Here is a 22,081-nt window from a genome sequence, read left to right as displayed (position 1 = left end):
TTTGTGAGAAATTCAGTCTTCTTGGTGATATGTTAGACATATTCTGAGCTCATCTGCTCTAACTGTGAGAAAAAGAAAGACAGCACAATGCTTAGTCCTGTCAAGAGGACTCTTAAGAGATGTTGCTTCTTGGCAAGAACAAAACTGCAGCTATTAAGTAGGTGAAAGTAGGCAGAAAGTGAAGACCCCTCACAATTTAAATGCTTCCAGCTTTAGAGAGCAGCTCAACAGGAAACTTCAGGAATAGTTCTGGTCACAAGCTTCCATGTTCTACCTACATTTCACTTGAGATGTGGTCTTAAGTGGCTTGCTCAAAGTCAAAACAGAAGTCAGAGTAAGGCTAAAGAATGGAATTTTTATGGATCAGTTTATCTTATTTTCTGTATAAACAGCTCCACTCCAGTAGACTATCCCATAGTTAGCAGTTATTTTCTAATTTTAACCTCTTTCTCAAAGTTGAAGCCTATTTGATGAAATTCTGCAAACCTTGGATAGCGGACCAATATATACACATTCAATGCAAAATCCTAAAGGTTGTATTGAAATATAAGATTCTCAATGCAGTATGCACATGGCTGTTTTGTTACCTCTTCAGATTTGTTACACAATGCTAAACAATTTACTCTGAAAAGCCAACCAAAAATCTGATATCAGTTACCAGACTAAAAAATCAGGTAATGCATTGATTGACAAATGTATATTAAATAAGTAATTAAGGAAATGACAATTTTATTTAAACACAGTCATTTTAACCCTTATTGATATAAAAAAATAAAATTAATAGTTACCTTCAGGTTTATTGCAGAAATGGCAGTCCTCAGTAAGATGCTAGATAGCTATTTTTTAAGGCAAAGAAAAAGACTGCCTTGTGAATCAATAAAATATGTTATAAAGTGGCAGTATATTTACAAGTAAATAGCATTGTAGGGTGAGTTTATAACCTGATGCTGGTGAAAAATGGAATTTTCCAAACTTCTAAGCCACTGAGACAAAACAACATGTTGGGTTTATTTCTTTTGAAAAAAATGCTCCTGGATATCCCATAAAATTGATCTTTACTACTGACTCTTCATCAGCTCTGTCGTTTCAAAGTAAATTACTGAATTTCCTACATTTCTGAATGAAGTGGTACTGGAAAAAAGCAGCAACTCTGTTTTCTCTGAGCTATGTGTTTAAGCCTTATACATAGCTTATTGTGTGGTCTGCAAAGGACAAATGTACAATGGTAATTTCATTTTCATGTCAAGTTTTTGCTTTCTCTTTCTGTCATGTGATGTGAAGAAGAAATTGTAATGTATTTATTATTTTTTTATTTATTTATCATTTGCCTATCAGATAAAATTGTGCACCCCCTGTCATTACTGATATTTTATCTCTTGACTTCACTGAGGCCATGGCTTTCCATTTCCTTGTGTTTGAGTATTATGTAATACTAAAAAAGTAAAATACTTGCTCATGTCTGGAGACAAATATTTTGCAGTCAAAGTTTGGTCTTTGCAGTTGGTGCAAAAGTGTCATTACCTACAGCAAGTCATGAAATAACACTGGAATCCAAAGTACAGTGTGAAAACTAATGACTAAGGAGTGTCTTTAATGTTATAAGAACTTAATAGGCTTGATAAGTATAGGTGAGTGCTAAATAGTTTTACTGTAAGTAAGCCACAAAGACAGCACAATGTAGTTGTTATGCAGTGATAAGGGAAAGTTTCTTCTCTGTCTTCCCCTCATGACCTTGAGCAATATAAAGATATGGTACAGAACATTATTTAAGTATCAGGATTAATGAAGGGACAATATTTTTAAATTGGTATCTTCCATGAATCATAAATTAAAATGAAAAGATAAAAATGGGTTTGTACATTTTCAGGCATGGATAGCTTCAGTTCAAGCAAGTCTTAATAAGTGATAGATTTTGCAATCTTAAGGTACTCTTACTATAGTTTATGGTGTCAATTCCTTGACTAAAAGCAAGCACAATGTAAACTTACATGTTCCATCTGGTGGAACTGTATTGAATCATTGGTGAGTGAACTTCACTCACTGGAAAATTTCAGATTTTTAGAGCCACCAGTTTTCTCACACTTAAGTTAACAGTACTTGTTGGCACTAGTAGCTTGTTGTGTGTGCACCATCATTTGAAGGAAATCAGATACATGCTTTCAGTATGGTCAACCTGTTTTTTCCAAACTCAGTTGTCTGTTCCTAGGGACTGATGAATTCAACATCTGTGATAATCTTGTGTTTGCAACTATCAAAGGAGTCTCCATCTTTTATGATGAAGCTTTATCTGTAATGAGCCAAACAGTATCTCCGGAGGTTTGCATAACTGCCTGTGCATTGTGGAAGACCTTGACCAGCCCCGCCCCAAAGTATATATGGTGGATGCATCTGATTCTGAACTGTAGCTTTTGTGTGACTTGTAGGAATTTCCCCATAGAAATGGGGGAAATAGAATATATTCTATTTCCCAATGTATTCTAAATGACAGGGAAAATATATTTAAATTATAACTTTCTGCTAAAACTAAAATTAATCCTTTCACCTCTACCCTTTAAGTAGTATTTTCATCAGGCTAAAATCCAAATGTTTAATTACACTAAAAAGGTAAACTTTTGACAATTTCTCCCCACAGTTCCAAATGTGGCATTTTTTGGCTATGTGGAAATATATTTATTTAAATTGTTATATTGATCTAGAGGTAAATATAAAAACAAAGCTTGTTATGAGGGAGCAGGCTCTTCACAACTTCAAGAGAAGCTGGACTAATAAGCTCCCAGACTGACTGAAAGCTGTGCATCTGCTGAGTGTTAAGTTGCTTCATTAAGCTGGAATAAATCTTATATTCAGCTGCTGAAAACAGATGTGGATGCAAAGCAGAGTTGCTCAAATTCCCTTGGGAAATCCAAAAAGAACAAAACAAAGAGAAAAAAAATTTTTTTCTTTTTATTAACTGCTGATTTACTGTCTAAGAATGGACAAAACCACTGTTGGAATTATGTAATGGCAATCTATTCTCAGGCCTTGTGATTACTAAGGAATAACAAAGGTAAGTGGGACATACCAACTATTTTGGCTGTAGCAAGTATAAGACTACTGGTAGAAATCCCCAGCTGCTAGTGCCATAAATATATCAGTAAACTACAGAGATCCTGTATTTTAACCAAGTGTTGACAGCTGCAATCCAGTTGGATGATGAGTTCCCAATGTGTGAAGGTGTTAGAGCTTATTCAAAAAAGCCTAAAGGAATTATCTTTAGCATGTGAAAATGATAGGGTTATTTATACTTTCTGTTACAGAAATGAATATTTTTTTTATCTGACTTTTCAAAGCAAGCGGATGATTAAACTTTCTTCACAAATTTTCAAAGCTAAAATACTCTTATCATGAGAAACACTGGAGAACTTCAGTTTTAAATGAAATCTAACAGCTGTCTATGGCATGTTGAACTAATAGAACAATACTTTGGAAGATTTGTTAATGATTTTGAAGAAACACAGTGCCATCTGTAAGGGTGTTCTGGGCCCAGATTCACCTGGGCAGGTTTTGGATAGCAGTTTCTTCTTGTATAACTGCCCAGAATGGCCTTATGCGCTTATGTCATCTGGTGTCAACAGAACCATATTTTCCTGTTCAATAGTATTTAAACATTAAAGTTAACTCATAGGTAAATTAAGGAAAAAGAGAGTTTGAACTACCTTCTTGAAAGTAGTTAGGTTGTTGAACTTCAAAACTTTCATTACCTGTCCTTCCTTGTTTATTTCTTTCTTCTTTTCTGTCTTTCTGGGTTTCAGTAATCTACCACTTCTTCATTAGAATAATGCAGGTTTATTTCTGTTGATTGTAACAGATCAGTGTTATTCTATTTTTACTGAAGCAGTTACTTAAAGCCTATGATGGAGCATATGGACCATCAACTCATTTTATTTTGCTAACAGTAGTTTTCCTGTCTTCTAAAAGCCTGGATGAAATTGAGTGGAAAAATATTATATAGCACTCTTTGTATTTCTTTCTCCAGTTGAAATATATATATTTTTGTCATGGTATTTTCATTTCAGCTATTATTTCGACTCAAATCTGTATTTTCTGTCATGTCTGTGATCTTATTTAATTATAAGGCAACATCTGTTACTAAGCATATACTTCCATATACCCATGTAAGTAATTCCCTTGCATCTCATTATTAGGTTTCCAACTTAGAACAAGGAGTTAAATCCAATTTATGTCCTCTAATTTGGTGAAGAGTTCAAGAGACAAAATCAACTATCACTTTTTTTGATGTAGTCAGAATTATGTAGACCAAAATTATTAAAATAACTACATTTGACTTTTCATGCGTATTTTCATGTAAAACAGTTTTGCCCTTTTCTGACCGTGTCATAGTTTTTAGAATAAAATCTAATACAGATGATTTGGTGTATGCAAAGACATTGTTTATAAGCAAGTTTTATCATGACCCTAACTTGCTGGCCTATTATTTGCAGTAAGACACTATCTTGAAATAGCTAAAGTGTAGGTGATGCTAAGAAGTGCAACACAAGAAGTCTGCTAATAAATGTCTTTGCAAACAAAAAAAGACCTCCTGCTGTATATGCAGTCTGACCATTAAAATTATTCACAAATTCATTCTTTTATTTGATCTGGATAAGTCAAAAACTTTGAAAGCTTGAAATTATCCTCAGGTTGGGTGTAACTGACATTTTAGAGCAAATGCAGCTAAACTTATGGCGGAAAATTTTATTCAATTAATTCTGCCTGTGAATATATTTGTGGATTGAAGCTTTTGTGCTTTAAAATCTTTCTTATCTTCCATTAATTCCAACTTTCTAAATTCAAAACAACCACAGTATATTCAGTTCTTTTATATAATGATAATCTTTCATACCTGTTCTCCATATATTGTCATGTCACGACATTAAGGATATACATCTTTTTTTCTTTTCCAGCGACCACATTATTCATCGCTATGTGAAACAAGTGATTTCTAGTACACTTGATAAAGAATAATTGAAATGTTTTGGTTTCACTTTTGAAGCATAATTATTTAATGACCAAAATTATGTGTAGAACTCCTAGATTTTTTTTAATATGTAACAACCTTTTAAAAAATTAAAATGTAAATAACTGTAAATCTAAGGAGCTTAATGAATAACCAAGATGTGGCTCTAATGCATTAATTAGTGCATCTAATATCTTGTTTCACTGATACAGTGTCATTGCACTTATGTGTGACTTCTTGGCTGGAAAGAGGTTGATCTTTACATATATCAGCTTTTATTTTCATCATAATAGAGAGATAAAGTACTCATTCATTGTAAAGTTTTGTTCAGTTTACAAACTTGTCAGTCTGCTCTAGAAAAAAATGCCATTTCTTATAATATCTTTCCACAGTGTATTTTAAGGTCTTTTCTGTAGCCTCCATGCAGTATTGGGCAAGGCCTTCTTGTAGGTGAGTCTTGCAATTTTTGTTTTAATTTGAAAATTATTAAAAGAAATTATTGAAGGAATGAGTGTTCCTGGGTTTATGGATTTCTTTTTTTTTCTTAAATCCAGAACATTTCTATAGGTTGGTGATATCACTAGGAGAATGAGTAAATGTCCAAACAGGCTGCCCAAATTGTTAGCTTTAAAATTGTAGGTGTTGCAGGCTGAAGCGTGAACACCAAATATTTGTTACTAACCTAATGGCTACTGCAGAAATATAGTATAATGCATCTATACATAATAATTTTTTTGCTTCAAAGTCCACCCCTTCAAAGCATTTCATCACATGCTTTACATAAGCATGAGTAGATCATTAATGTATATTCAGATTCCAAATGCATCTAAAGCAAGGCAGCTTGCCTGGAGTAGAACCGATATTATAACAAGGGAGATCTCATGTTGCTTCTCTTGCTGCATGAGACATATGTTGCACCATCCCTTCCTACTGCCTAATATTGCTCCTTGATTAAAGTTAAACACTTCCCAAATGCTGAGCTAAATTAGGATGTTAATGTATCTGCTAATTGTTTATTATTATGATTACAACTTTTTAAGGTCTGATTTCTGTTTACAGTTACTGCCAGTCTTTCTTCTGGCAGTAAACAAAATTCTAACTATTGCGTTAGAACATGTGAAACATCTTAAAGGAGTTCTATTCTTACTGTGTCATATACCAAGTAAAACAATAAATGACCTCCAAAGCTGTGGAAACTCTAGTCAGCATGATCTCAGCTGAGAAATGGAAGAAATGGTATTGATTCATTCTTTGTCTGTAAAGAAAGAATAGATTTTTTATCAAATAGAAATTTAAATCACCAGTCTTAACCATAGAGGTTATATATAGACTGGAAAGCTGTCCATCACGTTAATGAACTCACAGCTTCTCTTCCACTATTACTGCAGAAAGGGGTGAGAATATGTAAGTTTTGCAGTATATAATAGCATGGCATGTCGAGAAGTTCCAGAGTTAAGCTGCATCCACTGAGAATGCTCTGTCTCTATACTACAGACATGTCTGGTGGTTGAAGCACCTTTGTTCTTCTCAAACCCTCTGTTAAAAAGAGAAAGGCAGAGTTCTGTTAGACTCTACAGTAACTAATACTAAAAAAACCAAAAACTGACTAGAATCTTTCCTCACTGTTATCCCTACCCTGTGATTTCAAATAGTTTTTCAGATGTTAGTCTCATGGAACACACACTGTTTTTTTCTAGCTCATGGTTCCTTGAAGAACTGTGTGCAACTGGGATATGGTGTGAAGAATTATCTATGTAAAACAGTATCTTACTTTGATATTTTCCAGGATTATATACTCTTAAACTTCTTTTTAAAACAGAGAGGGTATACTGAGAATGTACTAAGAATATATTAAGAGAGGATGGTATTATTTAGACTGGTCCTAAATTTATTTCTCATAAATACAGGTTTATAAATAAATGTTTAGTTTATATTCACAATACAGAGGAACATTGTTAGTGCTTTAAGATAAATGCTACTAGTTAGCGCATAGCTGTGCCAAAGTTTCTGCATAACTAATATTTATTTCTAAGTTTTACAAGCTTTAAATAGGAAAATAACCTTCCATATTCCTTAATACCTTCCTTGTTTTGAAATTTTAAAATTCTAAAATGAAAATTGAGATTATGGTAGTTAAAATACAGATAGTCTGTGAATGAGTTTTGAAAGTAAAGAGAAGCAAGTTTGGTATGATAAAGAAGGAGAAATCAGAAGAAAGATGCAAAAAGCATGAAACACTATAACACTCTAGGTAAATGAAACTTTAGACAGTGTCATTTTGAAAGAGTACAAACAGATAAGACAGGTCTTTCAAGGGCATAAAAAAGTCTTTTTCTTTAAAGGTAAAACAGTGAAAGATTGGGCATGTGACTGGATGAATAGTAGATGACATGTCTAAGAGATGCTTTCAGAATGAGACTGCAAGGTTTAAACATATTCTAGAAGTGAGACACTCAAATCAAAGATGATACTTTCTCCTCCCACGTTATGGATCTCAATACCAGTGGCTAATACTTCATAGTGGTGGTGGATAAAGGGGAAATCTGACAGGATTGAAACAGAGGAAGATAAAGGTCTCTGACAGGGATGCACTTGGGCATCATTTAATCTATTTTCAGTCTGGATAATAACAAATGTTGGAGCTAAAAAAATCTTAAAATCTAATTTTCAGGTAAATTCCAAAATACTGGCAGGTAAAGGTTTTAAGCATATTAACATGTAAAAGTATATACATATATATACATACACATATACATTTATAAATGCACTAAAGTCCCTGGTGTCCCTGAAGCACTAAAGGTAATAAATGGTTTCACTAATTTAAGAAATTTGTTCCTTTTTTCCCATCTGGAAAGATAAAATCAGACAGGCTTGTTTTACAGGTATTGGATTTATTTTGTTATGACAGCATGTCATGCAACCACCATCTGTTAAAAAACACTTGACAGTTCATCGGGGAAAGTGGAAGCTAAAACCTGGGCCGTGATTAACAAGGCCCGTAAACCTCCAGGAAGATGTGCTGAGTTCCAGACATATATCTGCTCTGTTTCAAGAGAGTATTTCTCTGGGTAAACGATAGCCTGAATCACCTTTCCCTGATATTGGTGTGAGAGTGTGTTGACAGAGGAAGGTCATGGCTGAGAAGAGAATTTTGCAGAGGTCATCATCCATCTGGGGAGATCACTTCGTTCAGTGCTATGAGTAAGGTCTCAGTCAACATTTACTGGTGTCCCAAACAAAATAGTTACACATTTTGTATGTATGTCTGTAAAAGGAGGTAGCTTCACTGCAATGCGTTTGTGCTTAAAACATGATAGCAAAGGCAGTGTTCTCCACCTTGTATTACAGTTGTTACTGTAAGGTTCAAGTTTAGTAAACTTCATATGTTGAATAACTATATCAGTCATATTGCTTATTTTTTGTGTTTAGGTGATTCAGTAGTCAAAATTGAACCTCACCTCCACTAACAAAGCTACACTTCTGTGCTAAAAGTAGTACCTACTTGTGGGTGTTTTTCCTGAAAAAAAGGAAGAAATGTTAATAGGAAGATTATTTATTTGAAGGAACATCAGTGTACAAGCAGGCTGCTTTTTTAGCAAGATCAGGTTTTGACTGTAACAGCACTTCAATGCTGACACTTCTCAAAAAACTACAAAATTAAATTCTCAGAATAAAATACATGTTTACTAGCTAGTATAAAATTGTTCTGAAAGCCTTTATTCACACACACTAAAATTTTTATCAATCTAAGTAATATTAGTGAAATTAGTAGGATTAGGCTCTTGGTCTGGAGTGTTTTCAAGCTGGTGAATTCCAGATGCTATACTTCTGTCCAGCTGAACTGGATTTTTACTCATGCTTTGGGTTTTTTTATTTATCAGGAAATATTTTTTTAAGTAAAACATCATATTTTTAACTGTGTCTGCAAAAACATATCTGAAATTATCATAATCTTTCTTCACCTTCTTTAAAGAGAGATTTCTGGGACAAACAGTATACAATGCAATAAGCAATGTTAAAAAGATGTGATGAAAGAGATGAATCCTTTCCTTTCCTATATTTTTAAAACATTCTATATGCCAAAATAAATAAAAAAAATGTAGACAAATGTTGAAATATACTGTAATTGTTGCAGTTTCTCTACTTTAAGAAGAATCTATGCTCAGGTCAAGTATTTTGGTACTTACAAGTGCTTTGTCTTAGTTATGTTTTTGTAGTGCTGTATATAGAGTTTTTTATTTCTTTAAATCTTCTCTTGTAAAACTTTGGATTTCTATACAAATTAATTGTCCCTGATGCTGCCAAAACAGACATAAAGATTTATAGCACTTACCATCTGATTGTACGTATCCCGCTTGTCACCATACTCTGCTGCTGTATTCAGTTTGAAAGCATATCACTGTGTGGAAAACCAGACACTTTTTACATCTAATCTCTCATCACCTTTCAGCTGTAATGCTGTCATCTGTAATCCACTCAGGCTTGTGTAATTTATTTTGTGCAGCTGAAATATTCCAACTTTTTTTTTTTTTTTATTCAGGGATAACATTCTGCCCTGTTCTTAATGGTTTCCCAAAAATCTTTTAAGATGAAAAATGTGATCCACAAATTCCTACTAGCTCTATTCATCTGTGGAGGAAACAGAAAAACAGGAGGCATGTAAATACACATGGACATGCTTGTGCATATGTGCAGGATAGAAAGCACATGTGTATTCAGGTTTTCTGTATATTCACACTATTGTGCTCTGTTACTTTATGTATTTTCTTTATGATTAATTACTTTTAATTCCACAGATTCCTTAAATATCTTTTTACAAATGAAAAAGAAGAAAACTGAAAATTGAATGTTCAAATTGTTTTGAGTTTTGAAAAGATTATAAGTTTATACATTTATATACCTAGTATTATTTAAATATCTGACAGTCTGGAGGAATAAAGAACAGAGGACAAAAGGAATGAAACAGTATAGGATATCTTCTCTTTCTATTCCTACCTGAAAGCACAAAATAGAGATTTTGAGCCTTGTTTGCATGAGCACATAACATGAGCTGGTTAGAAATGCATTGCTCTATGGGTTTTTCTGTATATTTTTGAGATGAATTTTATCTTCATAAAAATATTTCTGTATTACAGTTGGGTTCTTGACTTTTGTCTATTTCAAGTCTTATTATGGACAGAAGCTTAAATGAGATTTTATTTTCTTACACTATCTTAATCTTAGAGTGGTATGTTGGGAATATTTCAGAAGGTGACTTCATGAAATGTTGTGTTCCCTGTCTGAGAACAGCCATGGATCCCCCTATATCCATAAAAAGATGACTGACCATGGGAAATCAATTATTCATTTTCCCACAGAAGCAAAACATGCTTTTTTTTTATCATAACCAAAGGAAATAAACAATAAACCCAAGAAATCAATTATATGGGGCTTCTTTTTAGTAATAATTTATAGTGTTCCAAGAAAAAATTATGAATATGCATATGGTTGAATTCAGGCTGTGGAAGTTAATGTATTGGAAAAGTGAAGAGTCATCTTTACAGCTGCATATCTAAATATGTTTTTTTTTCCTTTACTTTGCAGTGACCCAGGGTGGGGATGCAATTGCATCTGATACATGTCCTGATCCTGGAATTCCTGAAAATGGGAAAAGGGTGGGCTCTGACTTCAGGTAGGCACATTTAGTTTTCTGTATGTCCAAGAGGAGGTATTTCCTGTTACATGCATACAAAGCATGCAGCTAATACGTGTAATTTCCCTAGTTTCAAATGTGTCAAGTCTTTGTCAAAATAGCTACAGTCCATTGCATATCTTGGTTTTGCTTGTTTCTCTTTGAAATCAATGCATTTTAAATAGGAATTTTAGAGAATCATAATCTTGTGTAGGAAAGGCAGAACTCACCAGACAGCATAGAAGCAGCAGCAGAGAGAATTGCCTGTTTTCCCACTATATAAAAGTTGTTAAAAAGCTCAGCAAACATGGCAAATTCAGTGTCTGAGGCTGTGATGAATACGATCTCCTTGCTTTTTTTGTTTTCAGCTTTTGTTATATTCATTAAAAAAAAGAGGATGAGGTCAAATGGACCCTTATGAAGAAGGAAGGAAGGTTGCTGTTCATGGGGGTGAATGAATGTGTAAGGTGTTAAAAAATAGCACAAGCAACATCATGTAAGATTTGATAAATAAAACATGTTAGTATACTTTGATGACTTGTTATTTGTGTGCGTGTTTTGGGCCTCCAATTCTGAATATTATTTGAGAGAAATAATGAATTCTTTTTTTTTCCTAAACCTTACTTGTTATCTGAAAACTGATTATGCAACAGCAACTGTTTTTCATGTACTGTAAACTTTTTTTATACCTATTTAAAACATATCTTAGCTATCTTAAAGTTAGCTATCTATATCTAGCTTGAAATTTAAATAGAGAATTTGGCTAGAATTTAGGTTTTTTTTCTCTGAAATGACAAATCAAGCTCTTCCATAAGAGAAGGGAAATAATATTTGCTGTTACTTGCATTTCTCCAATGTAATGACAATACTGCGGAGAGTAAAAGAAAGGCAATGTTTTTTCTTTTCTAAGAGGCAAGTACAGACACCAGAAGGAGCTATTGTTCTTGTCAGGGGGAGAATGACAACTGTGGATATTAATCTGAACTAAAACATGTGAAAATGCACATTATTCAAAATCTTTTCTAGTCTGGTGAAAGACATGTTGTGAGTGGGATTGATGTAAAGGCAGAGGGTTTGTTTTCAAGACAGCCTGAGACCCAACTGATTCAGGGATGACAAGTTCTTTGAAAAGGGTTTCATCATTTTCAGCATAATAATGGCATTCATTCTAATATCATAAAGCAAACAAAAAGGTATTGAAATCTTAACCTTTTCATTCTGTCCTCCTGCCACGCTTTTACTGTGTTCAGTTCAGGAAGTAAGGGAGGTGATTTTCAGTGATTTCAAAAAAATCCAGCGGATATTTGGATTCATTCTGAGGGCAAAACAGCAACTCAGACTTTTCTAGATAATGAGAACATAATCAATACAAGTTTGGGGTAAATATCACATTTTATTTTTATGTGAGGTCTCAAAACAGTAGATTGTTTAAATGAAATCTAAAATGGATATAAACAATAACATTTCAACTTTCCTTAAATATTACATGGTATGTGTGGTACTGTGAAAATACAATCATTTTCCACAATCCCACTGACACTTGTAACAAAAATAGCTTTTAAATTTTCAAAACAGCTTTTTAAAATTAAAGGAACTTTCTTATGCTTAGTATTTCTCACAGAATTTTTTTCTTTTTAAAAAATCCCTTCTTTCAGTCAAATTCTAGCTTGCTTTATAAAAGCACAAATTTTGCTTTGATACAGTTCAAATTTAAAATAGAAAAAGAAAAAAGAGGAAATTGATTTCTTTCCCCTGTTGAAAGTTTACATACAGAATTAACAAAACAAAACACTTCCAGTGCCCACAGATTTGCTCAGTGACTAGGGAGGTAAAGATGTGAAAAAGAAAAAAAAAAGAAATTAAAAATATTCATTGTTAACAACTGGAAATTAATGAAGTAATAATTTCCTTTGAAATCACAGACCAAATAAGTTACAATATGGCTTTAAAAGGATGCCCCCCTTTTTAATGGAAAAATGTCAAGCAGAACCAATGAAGAGACTCGCCAAGTTGAACATTGCTTAGAGTATAAGGACTTTTTTTGTAGTCTGTGTGGCCCAGGTGCGTCCCCTCCCCTAAGATGCTTGTTTAGCTAGATTTGATTGCCTGGAAACAGGAAATACTCTAGTGACTCAGCTCACCTGAGATTTTTCAGCATCCACTGTTCTCTTAAACATCTGAAGATATATGGTTTCATTCAGATATCTGCAATGTATGTATTATATAGCAACTATATATACATATATACAAATATTTCATTATTAACTAGTTACTTACACAAACTTTTAATTTCCTTCACATATATTATAGTGTGACAGTCTGCACCTGTCACTGTATGGCAGTATTTAGAACTTTTCAATACTTTTTTCCTTTTTTTGTAAGCCTTGGCAGAATTAAAATTACATTGAAATTATTTTTTTGGAAGTATCGGTTGTCAGACTCATGACATAAACCTGATTTCTCACAATAGGTGCTTCAAAAGGGATGGATCTTAACTGATATTAAAACAGACTTAGCATATAATGTAGCCACACATAAATCATGTCCAGAACTATCTCAGTCATTCTGGTAAAACCTATGACTGCTCTTCTGTAGCCCACCTGAAATTTAATTAGAATTCTTGAAATGACTTTCAAAAGATTGTACTTGTCAATGCCTATAGCTGGCATTGAAGTTTCTCTCCACCTCCAATTCTAACACTAAGGAGCTTTTAAGTACTTCGTGTTCCTACCTTGCCCTTTAATTTGACAGTTTTGCCAGATTTTTTGTTTGTTTTTTAATATGCTGTAGTCAGCATATTTATTTTGTGTCACTTAGTTTGTGATCAAACATTTCAAAAGATGATATCCACTGTGTAAAATACATGGAGTTCACATTATTAGTTCTTAGATACAAGCTATTTCCAGAGCTTTGGAAGAAAATACAATATACTGTGTAGAATAATAGTGAAACAAATTGAATAATCCTGAATGTATAGATTAGTGTGTAACATTTTATGTATCCATTAATAATTTTTTTAAAAAATATTGCTGTAATGATGAAAACCCAGTCTAAACCTGAAAACCTTCACTTACTGCATCAGACATCAGAATATTTGTGTTCCTCCTGGTTTTTTTTTCCCCTTCTTTCTTTCTTTCTTGGGGAGAATAATCAGGTATGTTAAATTATAAATTGCAATTGCAGACATCCAATAATTGTACACTTCATTTTACTCTAATTTTTTGTATGTGCACAGTTTTGTAATTTTCCTTACATGTCTTGATAGTAGCAAACTTCAGGGAAATGTTGAAGCTTTCATGTTGGTTCACACATCATTATACTTTTGGGAAAGTCTTTATCCAGTATGATTTTTAAATATTTCAATTCTCAATTTACATTTATCACAACTAGGTAACTGGTTGTTTTTTCCTGTTCCCATAGAACCAATTTTCAGAGCTCATAATGCTACAAAATATGAGAAAAATGCATTAAAAAATGTGTTCAGAGCATTAAAATGTCAGATTAATTCATTATAATATTTTCTTTACCAATAAGAGAAACTGTTTATTAATTTGAGGTATGTATTTGGAATCATGCTTGGTCTATTTTTCTGAGGGTTTTAAGAATGTTCTGAAGGATAGTAGATAATGACAAATAAAAAATGAATACAGTATAGAAAATGATATTACTCTTCAGGGATTTCATACATTTTCCACAAACTACTGAAGGAAAGGGCCAATATTTTCCCTACCCTTCTGATTTTTTCACGTTTAACAGATCAAGTAGTAAGTGGTAAGAAAAGCAGGTTTTAAAGCTTTCCTAGATTTGAAGCATCACATTCAAATTTAAACAAAACAAAACAAAAACAAACAAACAAAAAAAAAACAAAAGAAAGAAAAAGGATCTTATTCAAGTTTTGTGAAAGAACTATAGAAGAACATCATAGGAATGATAAACAGTATAGTTTGTCTTTGTGAGATCCTCTGAGAAACTAATAGAATACTTGTTCTTGAAGGGTAGGAATGAGCTGGACGTTAGTGAATAAGGCTATTTGCTATTCTCCACAGCACAGTTTCAACCACTGAGCTTTCTGACTGCCATCTAGCAATCCCCTGGTGTTTAGGACACACTGACTTAGAAAGACCAAACTGAGAAATCTGCTTTATCAAGATCACTTAGTTCACACCATGGGATTATCAGATACAGATTTAAAAGTGCAAGAAAGCTAAAAACAAAACCGGTTGATTATGATGGGGAACAAAGAATGTAACAGATAATAAATGGAAGCAGAAATGTAAATACTGTTTAGGAAAGCTCTCTTTGAGATACACAGTAACTATATACAGTTTTTTAATTCTTCATAAATATTCATCAGCATTGTTCAGAAAGAAATTATTTATTAAAAAAAAAGAATAATGTTATAAATCATCCCAAAAGACACATTTCAAAGTTACAAGTGTAACAGTCAAATTTCAGTCCTAATAAAAGTTATCATTTAGCGTAATTTTTAATAGGAAATTTCAAAAAGGTCAGGAATTTTCAATAAATCATTAAAATTTACTGAAATTAATATTTCCTGGTCATACATGTTGACAAATTACCATATCTAACTGCTTATTCTCTCATTTAAGAGAATATGGAGAGGTTGAAATTATTCATGAAGTAAATTTTGTTGCCTGAAAGAACAGTGATTATATTTTTTCTTAAAAAAATATATCTCTATATATATTCATTTAAGTCATAGTTTAAAGGATCAAACATAACACCACAATTGCTTTGTATTCTTGGCCTTACTTCTTTAAAAGGTGGATAAACTAAATAGTAGATCTGTTCCCTGTAGTATAATTTGTTTTTTTATTCATATAATAATGATGGTGTAGAATTTACCACCTTCATTTCTTTGTTTGGACCTAGAAATATTGTCATTTGGTGACAATTACATTTATTTTGGGAGGTTGATATTTAAAATATATTTTAATTCTTACATTATTCCTCCCATTTTTGTCCTAGGGTGGGTGCGAGTGTACAGTTTTCCTGTGAAGATAATTATGTGCTGCAAGGTTCTAAGAGCATCACCTGTCAGAGGGTGACAGATACACTGGCTGCCTGGAGTGACCACAGGCCAATTTGCAGAGGTAGGTGCTATTCTTTGGAATTTTACCTGAAGTTTGGAAGGGTAATTTATAATTTCTGCTTAGAAATGCAACGAAATGATGTTCAAAACAAAGCAAAAAAACACATGTGTGTATATATAATTTATATCATATATATGTTTGTGTGTATATGGTTATATATATCCAAAGATCTTTATTTAGCCTGAAGCACACAAGCAAAGATGTAGAAACAGTATCAATTTAGGGAGCTAATTTCCTTTTAATAATTTTCATTTCACTTAATCTTCTTTTTGTCATGTTAAACATCTTAAGTAGAACTAGTTAGTTATGTTTAGGTTAAACTTTTCTAATTAAATTCCTAAATAGGAGCTCCTCACAATCATATTATGTTCCTCATATTATGAGGAGAGGTGGCTGTTTTTTTGTTTGTATGTTTTTCCATCGCAATCTACAGCCTGTAATAAAAGCACAGAAAAATACATAAATGCTGTGAAAGTACGACAGAACTGAGGTATATAGGAAAAATAAAGAGTATATGTCTATGTACAGAACTTTTCCTTTTTCTCAGTAGAAAAATTAATTTGGGTTGCATATTTGGATTGTACATGTTAATGAAAGTATTAGCCCTAGAAATGTACTTGCCTTATGTCCTCCTAGAATCAGGCAATCTAGCCAGGACAGGCACTGGAAAACAAGAAAAACCACCACCATTAATTAAAAAAAAAAAAGAAAAGAGAAAAAAGAAGGAATAAAGAAATACAAATTGTGTGATAGACTTTGTTTGTGATTTTGAGGTAGATCAAAGAGATACTCGTACTCAGAAAATCTTGTGCAGAATGCCAGTTAACAGGGCAGCAAATGATAGGCAGACTGTGGAGGGAAGGATTTGCAACACCTGGGCCTAAGCTTTTGCTTGTTCAAGAATGAGCTAAAGCATAATCTCACTTATGTAAAACTCAAACACTTACAAAAAGTTTCATTACCCACTTATTTCATAATACCAAAAGAAAAATATTTTTCTCCTGTTGTCAGAATAGATTTTTCAACTTGTATAATCATGTATGCGATACACCTGTAAATAATGCTGTCTTCGTTAAGGAGTGTAAACACTTGTGTTGGGATGACCCCAGCTAGCTGCTAAAGACCTGCCGAGCCCCTCACTCACTCACAGGCAGTGGGATGGGGGAGAGAACTGGCAGAAAATTTGTGAGTAGACATCAAGACAGTTTAATAAATGAAGCAAAGCTGTGCATGCAACCAAAGCAAAATAAGGATTTTATTCACTACTTCCAATTAGTGGGCAGATATTTAGCCATTTCCTGGAAAGCAGGGTCTCAGCACAAGTGATGGGTACCTGGGAAGACAAACCTATAACCATGAACGTGCCTCCTTTCCCTGAGCTTTTCTTGCTGACCGTGTTGTCATATGGTCTGGGATATACCTTTGATCAGTTGGCCTCTGCTGTCCCGCCTGTGTCCCCTCCCAACTTCTTGCTCACCCCCAGCCTACTTGCTGTTGGGGCAGTGTGAGAAACAGAGGCGGCCTTGATGTTGTGCAAGTACTACTCAGCAATAGCCAAAACACTGCTGTGTTATCAACACTATTCTAGATACAAATCTAAATCACAGCAACATACAAGCTGCTATAAAGAAAGCTAACTCCATTCCAGTCAGACCTAATAAAAAAGTCTATGAAGGTAGGTCTTGGATAAATTATTGCAAGATATAACATGGGTAATTTTACATAGACACATCCGTGTAAAGACTGGACAATCTAAAACATAGTAAAAAAAAATAAATAAAAATCATACATCCTACTCTTTCCAAAGCACCAAAGCAACTGTGATTCATAAGTGTCTCTTGAGCTCAGTGTCTCTGTAGCTTAGTGTATTTAAATGAAAAATCTAAATATACTCTCTCAGTACTTGGTTTCACACTACTGCAGAATAACATGCCCATGCTACTCCACTGTTCACTCTCTTGTTTGGTGGTTTGAGGTTTTTTTCATCTCTTGAATTTATTCTTGTTTGCTAATACATTGCAGAAATGAGCTGAAATAATCTATGCATGGTAAAAGTAATGCTCAGCAGAAAGGGGCTATTTGCTGCTGAATTATCTGTGTGTTATTACTAGTGTTTGCTGTTCCTTCTAATCTATTATCTGCAAATATCTCTATTATGCTTTAGTCCCTCCAGTAAACTTCTAACAAAATAGGATAAGTTAGTCCTATACTTCCATTAAAAGCTCAGTTGGAAAAACAAGTTTCTTTCCTCAAACATACTTCCAAAATTGGAGCTAAAATTTCAGAACAGTCTGAGGGTCAAGTCAGCCAGCCTCTACAAGTAATTTGTTTTTTTCTAAATACAGATTAACATTGTTTAGGCTGAATGGTGTATAATTCTGGTTCAATATTATGATGTTGCACATGCATGTTTGTGGATGGTGAGAAATGAAAGATAAAAGTTTTATTTGTAGTCCGTATTATTCCCAAACCCTTTACTGACCTTCAAGATGTCAGTATTCATGGTGCTCATACCAAGCATTTGATGACAAAGTACACAATGCAAAGAACTGCTTATCACATTTTCTAAACGATTATCCACTTAAAGTAGAAAAGCTGATAAGCTACATGCAGCTACTGTGGGCTTAATGACTTCAAGCCTATGAGACTTACTGAAGAAGCTGAACTTCACATTTACCCCAGAACGGTGACAAGCAGAGTTCAGAATCTATGAAGCTGATGAATACTCCCAGGAACCATCTTGCTGTTGGCAAATCCCTTACCTTACTTGCAAGGGGCTGGTGACCCCCTGGGCACCCGGGAGCAGCGGGGTCTCCCTGAGGCGGCAGTGCAGGGCCAGGCCTCAAACCAGGGCCCATCCTGCCAGGTGGGCAGCAGGGCAGACCGGGGGCAGCCCCAGCCTTGGTGACCGGCACCTCCTTGGGGATGGGGACGGGCCATAGCTGGGCCGAGACATCAGAGCCTGGAGAGGGGTCAGGGTCAACAAAGCCTGTGAGCAGGCGTGGCTGTGGTGGGACTGCAGACAGCTGCTCCTGAGACGTTGCTCAGATAAAGACTAATAGTCCAGCCCCACCCTGAAATAGATTCCCTGGGTCCACAGGGAAGGAGTAGTGGAAGGCCCCAGCTGAGGCTGGTTGGGGCAGTTTAGGCCTGTTAGTGCCCTCCGGAACTGAATGGTGCTAATAACCTCACAGCAATTCATTCTTGGTTTCTGTAAGTGATATCACAACACTTTTTAACAATTTTTGTGCAATGTTTTGCAGTAACTCCATTTCCTAAACAGACCTTTGGGCTGAACTTCAATTATAGCTCTTGCTTGGCTTTTTTTTTTTTCCCTTCCTTTTTTTTTTTCTTTCCCTCAAAGTTCAAATAGGAGAAAGCTTGACTGAAAAAAAGATCTGAAAGGGAGACGTTTCCTAGACTTTCTTCTTTATGGATAGCTAGAGACAGTACAAACTCTATTCAAAAGCTTATTGCTACAAAGTTGTACCTCTGGATTAGTTCCTACTGTAGCAGACCTTATGCAGGATGAATTGAAAACAAATAAATATACATTAATTGTTTGCTAGTTGTGGTGCTGGACGTATGGTGCTTCTACCAGTTATTGGAATGAAAATGTCCTATGAATGTGCTTTTGTTATTCTAGCAATTAAAAGAATATATTTTTCTTGATACAGCAGCAATATGCTAAGCTTTCTGTATTGCTAGTAGGCAGCGTGCAGTGGCATGCTTAAATGTGATTAGTTCTTTTTTTTCCATGTTAAGCACAGACAGCTTGTTAATAATTGTCAGTGATGCTTTGGTAGAATTACCTATGTGCATGAGGGAGTTTTTTGGTTTCTACTGAGATCGTTATGGAAGATTTCCATGTGATATGTCTGAGACTTAAGTGAAATTCATGGAAGTGCATTAAGACGGTTTCTATCATAAACACAGATAGACATTTTCATGGAAAACTGAGTCCTAGGTGACTCAATCTAGACACAGAGTTGTAGTTACTTCTCAAAGTCTAGTCTCTAATATAGTAACAAAGGACCAACTGCTGGTAGCAGATTGTGATGGAAGAATAGAAAATCTGAATCCAGTTTTCCTCTAGTTTCCTTTTTCCCTATTTATACAAGTCACACTTCTATTAATGGAGAAGAGCAGGCTTCCTCCCAGCAAGTTTGTGTGGTAAAGAAATGCTCATATTTCATTCTTCAGAATGGAGGCAGCCACAGAGAAAGAAAAACCCTAAAATTTTCCAAAGTACTTTAATATTCAGAAAAGGAATGACCAAGTTTTTAAGGAATGTAGTCATTCCTCTTGCCTGTTCTGAAATCTTTAGTAACTGAAGAGTCTAAATTACACCAGAAGTTAATGGAAGTTATGCAGATAGGTTCTGAGATTCAGATATTTGAAGATATACAGTATCTACTTAGAAATGGTATGATCTAGACTCTCTATTTTAACATGTTGCCAAAGTGCTGTAGTACCATAGACCTGACAGTGGAATTTTGAAATGTTCTGAGTTCTATAACTCCATTTGATGTCACTGAAAATTATATGTCTACATTTTTTTTTCAATACTTTGAGATACTGAAATATTTTGAGAAGTTTGAATATTTTAAAAAATCTATTCCTAATACTGTTTGGAAAATAACTTAATTCATAAAGTAATTTATTTTCAAAATGTTAACTATCCAGATTTGCTGAATGCGACAGAGGGATTGTAATGGTTTCACAACTGAATCTGTGCTTTACAGAAGTCAGGCTACTGCCTAGAACCATTTTATATTTTTTTTCTTCTTTCTAATTTTATTTCCTCTGGTGTAAAAAGCTAAGACACAACAGAAGTCCAAGTTTAAGTTAAGGATATACTGTTACATAGAGTTAAATAATGGGATACATCTGTTTATTTCTCCCCAACCACGGAGAAATCATGAAGGAGAGCCCATACTGGCCCTTCTTACATTCATACATAGAAGGCTCTCTCCCCCTACCTGAAGAGGGTAAATCTCTCTCTAAACAGAATATTGATATGATAATTCTGAGAAATTAATTTGCATAAAGTAAGAATAAAGCAATGTAAACACTGGGCTGATTAATTGGAAAGTGCTGGTTTCCTTCCTCTGTGAGAAATTTTTCAGGATTTTTTTGACTTGCTCAAACATCTTCAAAGGTAAATTGTTATAGAATATATCAGCATAATAATACTTTCATGGAAAGTTGTTATTAATGCTATGGCAATTTTATAATATTTATTTTAAACAGAGCAACTGATCAGAAGCGGTCTGATTTGTTGTTTATCGTTTTAGCGAGAACATGTGGTTCTAATTTACGTGGACCAAGTGGGATTATTACATCACCAAATTATCCAGTTCAATATGAAGACAACGCACACTGCGTGTGGGTCATTACAACAACTGACCCAGAAAAGGTATGCTCTTTCTTTTTGTCTCAAATCAAGCTGTAGAATTTTGGATTTGTCTTAAAATTATTTCATACATATTTGCACGAATGCATGAAAACATGCAAGTGTGTGTGTTCATTTAAACACCAAAATGACCAGAATAGAGATATTCAGAAAATATATTCGGCACTAGAAGAAAAATCTAAATTAGTAATATCTGTGAAAATGTTCACTCAGAGCAACAGGTCTCAATTAAAGTTCCTAAGTTATAAATGCATTTTCTAATGAAATACATGAAATCTTATTCAGAATCACACATTACTAAATGAGTTGATAGTGGATTTTTCGAGTTGTATATTGATACTTACTTATTGTTGAATCTTAGCATAAAACCCATACATACATCTAAGTATTTTCTCTGATCTTGTTAGGTATTTTACTATCTACATTATTTCTCTTTTCAATCCACTGTTTTCCAATAAAGATTCTAAATACGGAACTATGAATAATTATGCATAAAATAATAGTAATAATTAAGTACTCTTATTACACTGCAGTGTACTGAGATGCATTCTTACTTGACTTTCTGTAAAATAAATTTATTTCCTCAATAAAGGACAGAGACCCCCTACCAGTAGAAAAAAAAAAAAAAAGAATTAAAAAAATCTTTCACTTATATTTTACTTTTCTGTGGCAAAATGCTGAATAAATGAGTTACAGTAAGTTGAAAAATGTACAAGCTATATGTACTCTCATAATTACAAAACATGTATTTCCTATGCAAGTTTTTGGAGACTGTATGCTTGACTTCTTTAATGTAGTTAAGGAAAAAATGTTTATCTCACCATACATTAATGCAAATGTTTAGTTGAAGAAAAGATCATTTTGCTGCATGCTTTCATAGCATA

General features: G+C 33.9%; 1 protein-coding gene across 1 annotated transcript in view; it reads left to right on the top strand.

Annotated features, from left to right (window-relative positions):
- CSMD1 (CUB and Sushi multiple domains 1) overlaps positions 1-22,081 on the top strand; it is a 1,222,061-nt gene that overhangs the window by 791,440 nt on the left and 408,540 nt on the right. The window contains exons 8-10 of the mRNA XM_075049874.1: positions 10,580-10,667; positions 15,657-15,781; positions 21,079-21,200. Of these exons, the coding sequence (XP_074905975.1) occupies positions 10,580-10,667; positions 15,657-15,781; positions 21,079-21,200 (335 nt within the window). The remainder of the gene's footprint in view (positions 1-10,579; positions 10,668-15,656; positions 15,782-21,078; positions 21,201-22,081) is intronic.

The sequence above is a fragment of the Buteo buteo genome, chromosome 17 (genome assembly GCF_964188355.1).
Source record: "Buteo buteo chromosome 17, bButBut1.hap1.1, whole genome shotgun sequence".
In the NCBI taxonomy this organism is placed as follows: domain Eukaryota; kingdom Metazoa; phylum Chordata; class Aves; order Accipitriformes; family Accipitridae; genus Buteo; species Buteo buteo.
This window is presented reverse-complemented; position numbering and strand designations above follow the sequence as displayed.